Below are 10,689 nucleotides of genomic sequence, written 5' to 3'. Positions count from 1 at the left end.
AAAAAAAGAGAAAAAAAAAATCATTTAGTGATTAGGAATTTCTAATAAAAATTTTTGCTCAGTTCCACATATATTTGATTTTTTTTTCTGTCTTGGTAATATGCAAAATGTTATAAGAGCGATTGCTTACTGGAATTTTGAAGGCTTAAGAATTGTTTGGATGGTGTTTAGTATCTTCCCATTATATTCTAGGTCCTAGAATAAATAACCTAATAAATAACCTATAAATAAATAGGTTTCTCATCATAGTTGTGTCTTGTCTTGGATGATGCTATTGGAGAATAGAATTGATGTCTTTAAGAGTTGTACTAGTATTGAATTATCTTAAAATTTTTCATTTTTATCCTTTTATGTCCTTAAATCCTCAGGACCTTATTGTAGGAAGCGCTTATAAAGTGTGTTTGTTGTGGCTGAGGTGAGAATTGCAAACAGTCCTACGTCGGTTGGCGGCTAGTAGACAAAACCCCACTCTCTTGGCCCAGTACATCTCTCCCTTGGTCAGTCTAAACTCCGGAGTCCAACTCATCTCATCCCAAGTCAGTATATTTATATTGTATTTTTATTATGTGTATTTACTATTTAAAGCTATTTATTCTACTTTAAAAACAATACTTGACCAATAGAACTTGTAATGGTTCAACTCTACTTTGAAATGTAATTATTTAGATAACTCTATGTCAAGGATTGACTGCAGAATTCGATGGAGGTCAGTTTAGTTTAGTTTGGCAATAATACGTTGCTCTTACTACTACTGTTTCATTCTTTACATAAAATGTTTAAAATTGCATATTTTTAAAATAATATTTGGGGGCAATGTTAAAGCAATCTATTGCCTCTTAAAATTGTTATTATATTGCAGAAGATCTACGATTCAAATGGAGTACGTAACGTATATTTTTTTCCTTTGGTGTTTTGAAGAATTTTCGTATTAATCGTTGCTTGATTTAACTTCGCCAAAATGAAATTTTCTTTTTCTTTATACTTTTTCATTAGTATTCATTTCATAATATTATATGTATAATGTATATACATTATAAATAGAACTCGTGTCAAAGAGCGGGATCGTTTTATGATGGCTATATATGAAGTACATTTTTATTTTTACTGATATCTGTTAAAAAGGTGTCTTTTACATAAAATTAGAAAAGCTATCAAGTTCGATTTGAATTTATACGGTTCCAGTAAATATAATTAAACGTTTTATTATTTGTTAAATTTTCTACGTTTATTACGATTTGTCATGTGAAGTATAAATAAACCTAGTTTTTTTTTAATCATAAAACTTCGTTATTTTTAAAATTTCAAAATAGTTAAAGATTTAAATGCAAAATTTTAAAAACTATTTTCGTTAATATAATATTCCTCTACATACGTCAATTCAGCCTATTTTAATGCAGTCTGTAAATTATCCATGGCTTCCTGTATTTTTGGATGTAATTTAAAAAAAAAAAAAAATGAAATAAATTTTTATACAGAAAAATAATATAGGATACTTATATCATTTTGGCATTGAACCTTTTATTTTGATTAATATTTTTAATTATTAATTTACAGATAGGTCTATTCAAAGGTTATAATCTAATAAAAATAATCATATTTTTTTTTAAATAGCTTACTTTGTTTACTAAATCAGATAAAGTTTTATAAATATTTAGGAAAAATAGATTTTTGGGCGAAATAGATTTTGATTATTTTATTTTTAATGGCTAAAATTTTATTTATTTAATTTTATTTGATTTGTTTTAAAATTTTATTATTAAAGGAATTAAATAATAATATAAATTAATTAATTAAATTGCAGGGAAGAGATAGATTTAGAAGGCTACGCTGGTGGCTGGCCAGGTTTCATTTGATCAGCCTATTTTCATTTGGACCTGACCCCGACACAGTTCAAGTATAGCTTACTCTTTGTTGAGGCATTAAATACTCTATAATAATTAAATATATATCAAATTAAAAAATAAATAAATAAAATGATTAGTATGTAAAAGAATTAAAAAATTATAATATCCTAGTTAAGTTAAATCGCCATTGCTTATGGGATAAACATTCCTCACAGAAAAACTGGACCACAGTATAATAGGAGGGCCTGGCACTCTGACATAAAAGTCTATTTTCGTTCTGTAATGACAAAATAAACTCTTAATAGAACCCTACTAGTTTGCTTAATCTCTCAATTTAAATTATTTCCAATTTTATTGTTAGTAAAACCAATTAATTATACTAATATTTAATTTATTCATAATTTACATTATTTTTTTTTACTATACTAAGCCATTATTAAGATAATCACTAAGTATATACTTGCATTAATTTTTTCATAACTTTACAAATTTGAAAAAAATTATAGTCTCTAGGAATATGTAATGTAAATAAATAAAAAAAACCAAAATATTTCATTTTTTTTTTGTCTAAGCAATAATCCTTATATTTATGATTATATATATTCATCAATAATCTCCCACATGGGAAGGTCTATATATGAATATGTTTAATGTATATATTCATTTTTTTGTTCTTTGATTTTATCCTAAAAATAATTATTTTGTATTCACATATAAATAAAAAACTTATTATTATTTAATTCATTAATAAATAAATAAATTTGTTTATATATATTCATTGATTGTTTGATTTGTTGATTGGTTAGATAATATATATTCATTAATAAATAAATAAATTTGTTTATATATATTCATTGATTGTTTGATTTGTTGATTGGTTAGATAATATATATTCATTAATAAATAAATAAAAAAATATTGTATTTAGAAGTAGTAAAACGCAGAGGGGGTAATTTGATGTCAGATTAACAAAAAAAAATCTAAAAATAAATAAACATAAAAATATAACAAACAAATTACCACAATATTTTTATTAGTAACAGCTTTATTTATTTGAAATATATCGTCCATAGGAATAATACTAAGTTGTAGTACTAGTATTAAACCAAATGGGAAAAATAATGATAATTAATTAATGAATATAATTTTCAACCAAAGGCTATAAGATGAAAATTCATTTAATTAATATCATTAAAGTAATAAATATTTATGTAAAAATCACAAATAATAAAAACGAATCATATTTTACGACCACGAGAAAAGAAAATGTCAATTTTTTGGAAATTGGTTTGTAAAAATAACTATATTCCACTAATACTAAATATTAAAAAAATAAATAAAATGAAGGTTCTATATTTGATAAAAATTAGTTCGAGAAATAAAAGCCTATATTCATACGTGAAATGAAAAACAGACGATGTTTATGAATGAGCTCTCAACTGTAAATACTTAACTAAATTAATAATACAAATTGTCGTATAACTCACATATTTAAAAAAAAAACACTTTTAATTTTGTTTTCTCGCTTTCGAGTTTTCCTCTTGTAGTCTTCATATATATGAAAATAAAACTAATAAAATAGGTTACTTGTTCTATAACAACGCTTAAAAAATCAACAAAACTGCATCAGGTTATAAAAAAATAAAATGCGAGGAGCATTGAAGTTAAATGAAGAACGCAAATAATACTAATCAAATTTATAAAAAAACTTTTTTGTGCTTATTTAAGAAAGTATAAAATATTTCTTATCATACTTATTGAGCCTTTAGTCATTAAATCGCCTTACTTTTGTAAGTCATATTTGATGGATACAAGTAATAAGTGTCAAGAGAAGTACCGAATATGTTTGTAACTGTTCAGAATGGAGTTTGATATGAGGCAAACTATTTAAAAAAAAAATTAGAGTCTTTGGTGGATTAGCTCTATTAGTTTTTTTTTTTAAAAATAATAATACTTTTTATTTATTGATAGATATTACAATCTGCCACATAGGTAATAGTGATGAATGATCTCATACATACTAAAATAAAATAAAATAAATAAATGAATAAAATAAATAAAATAAAAATAAATTAAAAAAAACTCTCTTAAAATAAACACAAACAAAAGAATAAACAAAATGAACATAATCAAACTATCTGTATGAAAAATAAATAAATAAAATAACATAATGATAAAATAATATAGTCTCTAGTCACATTTATACTCTAATATTCTATTGCAGTTTGGGCAATATTTTTATAAGATTTAGCTTTCTGTAAATAAATACTATAACGCCAAGATGCATAATTTAAGTTATAATAAATAAGATGAATTAAGATAAATATCTGTATTGTAGGAAGGACTATCTTAATAAATTATAAGAAAATGTATTCAACGTTTTATTTATTCATTTTCGATTATAAACGAATGTATTATATTTTAAAAAATATATTTATTCACAATTTTAACACTTTTTGAACTATTAAAAATTAATATTGGAAGAAGAAAGTTGACCGTATGAAGTAGATTGTAGAAAGATAGTCCGAGTGGCGGTCAATTAAGGCATCAAAATAGTAAAAGAAAACTATTGTTAACCAACGTTTCGCCCCACTCTGCAGGGCTTCGTCAGGGCTAAATGATAACAAGATACAAACATTGTAAGAAGTGACAAAACATTAATATAAATATTCAGAGCAATTAAGAAAATATGAAAAAAAAATGTTTTTTTTTTTTAAGTATGTAGAAGGAATAATTATAAGCATAAATTAAGGAAGTACACATATAGGTGGATTGGAAACTAGTTACTAATAAATAAAATGTGATAGATTTGTAAATTTCTGTATTTTCATATCTAGGTTAAACATTAATTAACAATAAATAGTTTTTATACTATTTTGGTTCGATTAAAAAAAATAGAGATTATGGTGGGTTGTCTCTATTACAGTTAGGGCAATATTTTTATAAGATTTAGCTTTCTCAAAATAAATACTATAACGCCAAGCTAGGTATATAATTTAAGTTACAATAAATAAGACGAATTAAGATTAGGAAGACTATATTAACGAAGGAAAGACTATCTTTAAAAAAATTAAAAAATGTATTAAACGTTTTAATTATTCATTTTCGATTATAAACGAATGTTTTATATTTTTAGAAATGTATTTATTTATAATTTTAACACTTTTAACTATTAAAAATTAATATTCGAAGATATTACGGAAGTAGATTGTAGGAAGAAGATCTTTGTCAGAGCTAAATGAAAAACAAGATTTTTCAACAATAATAAATAATTTTTTGTTTTGTTTATATAACATATACATAACTAGAAACTAGTTACTAATAGATACAGCTAGTATCTATTAGTAACTAGTTCTTCTTCCTTAAATTATTATTATCATTTCTTTTAAATATTGTATAGACAAAACAAAAAATTATTTATTTATTTTATTTTCGTATTTTTTCTGGATATTTATCTTATAATTTTGTCAATTCCTACAATGTTTGTATCTTGTTTTTATTTAGCCCTGAGAAAGTCTTGCAAAGTGGGGCGAAACGTTAGCTAACAATAAATAGTTTACATTCACTATTTTGGGCGTTTATTGACAACCACTTCCTAAGCTCTATTTTAAACGGTCAACTATCTTCTTCCAAAATAAATATCTAAACATTGCACCCTAAAATATCATACCCAAGAACAACTGTATGATAGGAACGTCGTTGGAAATGATTTCTGTTGTTGAACCGTTGGATAAATTATTTAAATTTACAATTTGTAATTTGTATTACATCCCTTCCCTATTTTGATAATCGCAGTATTTGAGTGAAAAATAATTCTATTTCAGTACGAGCAGCTCAGCTTGATATAGAATTCGGGCGCCACTTTTATTACACACGAATGTTTAATTTTATCCTTCCTTGTAGTTAGTGAGGCTAAGAAATAATTTTGTTATATATTTTTTTTAATTAATGCATACCATTAAAAAAGTTAATGCATACCAAAAATGGTTTACCAGACAATCCTCCGGGGCGTCTGAAAAGAAGCCTCGAGACCTTATATTGTGAAAAAATTTTCTCTACATGCTTGTACCTTACCATTATGATATTATTTAAAATTTACTTGATATTTTATGTAGAGTAGTAAATATCAATAAATAAATAAATTTAAAAAAATCAGCTACCACTGAAATATATTTTAACCTATTACAGAAACGATATGATATGGAACATGGAAATTTACATGATTCCTTCTAGCTGGAAATACTTAACGAACGCTAGACAATCCTGCTAGTAATACATTAATATCTTGGTTGTGATATTAAAATACGTAAACAATTATTACAAATTAATGGATTGAACTATAAATGTTCTATATGATAGATCTAATATTCATTTCTTCACATAAGAAACTTCAGGGTGCAGTAGTGATATAATGAAGAGTTTTCATGTCCTCAAGAGAACATATAAATTAGCGCCACCTGGCCTCGTTTCAAAAAAAAAAAAAGAATAGAAAAAAAAGGCCTGAAATTAAAATTCCACAAGGAAATGAATCACAACCTTTTAATCTCAAGTTGTAAAAATATTGAGTCAAATTAGCATCCAAGGATCCTTCTCAAGGAAACGTATTTCTGAATCGCTAGTCAAAAAAGAACAAACAGCTCTGTAGGATCCGGTGTAACATTCCGGGAATTTGAACTAGTAGCTCATCGAAAATACACTGAGATAAAATAGTTATGTAAATACGTTTCACAACTTTATTTTTTGCATAAAAGACTGATCTACACGACTGTAATAAGGCCAATCTGGACATATGGAGTTGAGCTTTAGGGCTCCACTAAACCTTCGAATTCCTCTCGTATTCAATCCTTACAATCCAAAATCCTTCGTAAAATCCTCAATGCTCCTTACTTTGTCACAAATAAAATCATACATAAAGACCTATATGTCCCCTATGTAACCAATCTAGCCCGAACCAGATATCACTCCTTCTATTGTAAACTCTCTAACCACTCAAACCCCTTAGTTTCTAATCTTGCATCCTCTTCCATTACTGACAATCCTCCGAGGCGCCTGAAAATGATTACATTAGCCACGAGACCAGCTAATGTAAAATGCCATTAGAGTGCTACCAATGAGTAGTTTCTCTACACGCCTGTATTACTCTAAAAAAATTTTCCATAGTCATGCCCTAAAAAAAAAAAAAACAACAGTTTTTTTAGAACAAACAATTTATTCAACCAATTATTAAAAGACTAAATTGGACAGAGTATAATTTGAGATTAACAACTATAAACATTACTTACAATTGTCTATTACAGTGCGTTTTACATTGCTGTGATACAATTATCTCATGGTTTGAGACAGAAATGAACAGGGGGAAATGGAAAAAGGTATATATGGGTTTCTTTTAATTTTTCAAAATCGTAACCGTTTTTTCTAGCAGGTAGTTAGTCTGTTATTTTTGTTTTGTATTTTCTCTATTTATATTTAATGTTGTTAACTATGTCTTATATGTTTATAAGATATGAATACAGTTTAAATTTTTTACATCGGATTTTTAGTTAATTTTTAGCACGATCCTCATATTATTCTATAATGATAATTTCTTTTATATTTCGCTTGAAATTTCTTTTCCCGGCGTATGAATTTTGGTGTATCAAATTCGAATTTAATTCGAATCAAATTTGTTCTGTTTCTCTAAAAAGTGTAGTAAGAATATGGTCAAGTTTTTTAAGGTTTTTGTTAAAGAGCTATGACTATATTCGTATTGATATCTGACATAATCTTTTTTGAGATTCTGTTTCCAAAATCAGTGAAAATTTTATTTTGTAACTAATAATAATTTTTTTTTCTTAACATCTTTATTGAGATTTATAACTGTACATAATAATACTTTTAGTACATTCTGTAAGTTTATAATAGATACAGGGATGTAGAGAAACTACCCATTGGTGGTACTCTAATAACATTTGTAAATTGGAAGGTCTCGAGGTCATCACCTTTTCAGGCGCCTCGGTTACATATAACTTTAAGCTCTTTATATGTGGTTTTATTAGTGACAAAGTAAGAAGCATTGAGGATTTTGGATTGTAAGTATTGGATACGGAAGGAATTCGAAGGTTTAGTGGATCCCCAAAGCTCGATTCCGTTTTTCCAGATAGGCCTTATTACAGTCATGTAGATCAGTCTTTTGTAATAGTTTGAAAATTTAGACCGTTTGTCTAGTCGGAATCAACGTGTAGTTTGTTAGTTTTCCAGTCTTGTGTGAGGATTTCAAGTTAGTCGTTTGTCCAGATGTAGTCAAAGGTAGCGGGATCTATTGTATAGGGGCAAGGGCAACATTATTATAGTATACTGTAGGACAATCGGTAGGTTTACGACGAAAGTGAAGGTAATTAACAATTATTAATTCTTAAAACATATTAACACTTTTTTTATGTAAAATATCATTAAAAAAAATAAATTTGCTTATAGTAGTTACTTGTATTAGAATTTCTCGAAAAATAAAAAAATCAACTTAATTAAAAATTGCAGCCAATGCCGAGAAGTAAACCGGGCTAGAATACCTTGCGCCTTAATCTTGATGTGAGAAAAATACTGTTTCAAGTTTTAAAATATTTACATATTAAATAAAAATAGATATTTTTCAAATGGATAATTATTAAAAATATACCTATCATATATTATATGAACTAATTTTTATTTATATTTTTCTATTGTTATAGTTAGTTTATGAAGTGGGGTAGCCACAGGGTAAAGTGCGTGGCTACTAACTCCAAGGACGTTAGTTCGAATCCGGGCAGAAAATTGTTTTCTGTTACTATGTAGTCGTGAGTCAATTCCTGTGGGCTCTGGAGCCCTCCTGGGATCCACCCAGCCTCTTAAATTGGGTAAAAATCTAGCCGTCGAGCGTGATTCTGACCAAATCACCTCCTTGCACAACCGTTGGATTAGTAACAGTACTTCTTTACAAAGTACTGAACCCCAGACCCTTCATGGGTTGTAGTGGTACAGATTTTAATTTTAATTTATCGTTAGTTTATCTAATACTATTCTATACATGCTTTCTAGTTTTCTCCAGTTAGCTCAGTCATTATCTTTTGTCTTTTGTATATTGTCTCTCTCTCATCATTAACCTTGTCCGGTCAATGCGAATAATGATTTTAAACCATTGGAAAAATTGAAAAACACTCTTAGTTGTTTTTTCGGGGGTAATTTTTGGTCGTTTTTGACATACAAAGGGGATTATCTACAGGTTACCAACCAATTTTAACCATCAAGTTTTCATTTCGTGAAACCACCACAGAAATAATTATTACTTTTATTTTTGTAATTTATGGTCGTTTCTATGCAATAATATCTATGTAGTAAATTTATTATTTTATAATTTAAAATATGAATGGTCACATATCCAAAATTTCTCCCAAACTTTTCACCTTTTTGTTTGTTACGGTTAAATTTAAATTATTAAAAATAATCGAGGGATAGTAATAATATAATTTGACTAACAATCGGAAACAACAATAAAGAGGAATATTAAAAATGTTATTATGAGAATATTAAAATTTGATATAATTATAGAAAGCTAAAGACATTTTGTAAAAACTATTAAACTATTATGTTATACTAAAATTACATAAACAAATTTCTATAAGATGAAACCCCCGAAATGTAATAATACAACTTCCTCAAATCATCTATCGTTTGTAGTTGAAATATATCAATCCCATTAATATATTTCATTGCTTGGAAAATTCTTTCCTAGAATCCTAATATATTTTGGGAATTCAAGCAATATATGATAATTTAGATTATTAATTTTGAATAGAATTGTCATTTATCAGTACCACATATATGTTTATGTACAATATATTCAATAATAAGAGTAATAAATATAATCATATTGATGTTAATTTTATAAACTAAATATCACCCAATTCTAGCCATGGGTGGGAGTCAAGTTTTCATTTCGTGGGACCACCACTGAAATAAAATCAAACCCTGTGGGCAAATTTGAACCGGTGCTACTGCAGTTCTGAGATTGTAAAGACTATTACTTATGAGCTCGGCATGTTCGTATAATTTTCATACGAAAACAGTTGAACTTATTTGGACGTAACATGTTTTCCTTCGTCCTAATTTTAAGGGTTCAAGCTATATTTACCTACAACCCAGCGCGTCGAAACGAAAGGGTGAAGAATAAAAAACCTAATATTTCGAGAAGGAAATTTCAAACCCTATTTAGATCAAACCAATAGTTGTTATTTAGTTCCGCTAAAAGGTTTAAAGATAGATCTGATTTTTCTTAAAATATATTAGTCAAAATCAGATCTATTGCACATAAAAACTGCAATGAATGTAATTAATCTTCGTTTTTTGTCAGTAATTAATCTTTAATTAAACATACCTGTAATTTTTATGTTTTAAAAAACAACTTAGTATAGTTATTCTTTATAATCGTGGAACAATAGTCGTGTCGAAGAAGCACCAGTGACCCAAATGCTCCTACTTTTAGCCCAAGAGAACGCTATAGACCCTTCTGAAAACGTAGCCAGTAATATATTTCCCACTTGAGCTTGGAACTGGTTTGAGTAGTTTATTTGTCATTCTCGACATTTAAATATACAGCTTTCAGGTGGCAAATTATTATGAAAACAAACCTCACACAAATACAAAATACTTACGAAGTATATATATAAAACCCTAGAGGTTCATTGTTGACAGTTCAGAAATGAGCTTCCCCCCCTCCCAAAAAAAAGTGCATTATTTAGTTTAAAGTTTAAAGCTAAGATTAACCTGTACAAAAACTAAGACAAAAACAGTTTTTAACACCGATGGAAAAATCGTTTATTGAAACTATATATAT

At 27.1% G+C, this 10,689-nt stretch overlaps 1 protein-coding gene across 8 annotated transcripts in view; it reads left to right on the top strand.

Annotated features, from left to right (window-relative positions):
• Positions 1 to 435: 435 nt before the first annotated feature.
• Zasp66 (PDZ_signaling and DUF4749 domain-containing protein Zasp66) overlaps positions 436 to 10,689 on the top strand; it is a 235,614-nt gene continuing 225,360 nt past the window's right edge. For 6 of the 8 annotated variants that reach the window (XM_067045756.1, XM_014427670.2, XM_067045755.1 and 3 more), the window contains exon 1: positions 686 to 706. In XM_067045756.1, the coding sequence (XP_066901857.1) occupies positions 701 to 706 (6 nt within the window). In that variant the 5' untranslated portion in view covers positions 686 to 700. Of the gene's footprint in view, positions 537 to 685; positions 707 to 1,824; positions 1,895 to 10,689 lie in introns of those variants that run through there. The other 2 variants (XM_024359819.2, XM_067045752.1) reach the window with 2 other exon arrangements.

The sequence above is a fragment of the Halyomorpha halys genome, unplaced genomic scaffold (assembly GCF_000696795.3).
Source record: "Halyomorpha halys isolate HHAL.00 unplaced genomic scaffold, Hhal_1.1 Scaffold31.1, whole genome shotgun sequence".
Lineage (NCBI taxonomy): Eukaryota > Metazoa > Arthropoda > Insecta > Hemiptera > Pentatomidae > Halyomorpha > Halyomorpha halys.
This window is presented reverse-complemented; position numbering and strand designations above follow the sequence as displayed.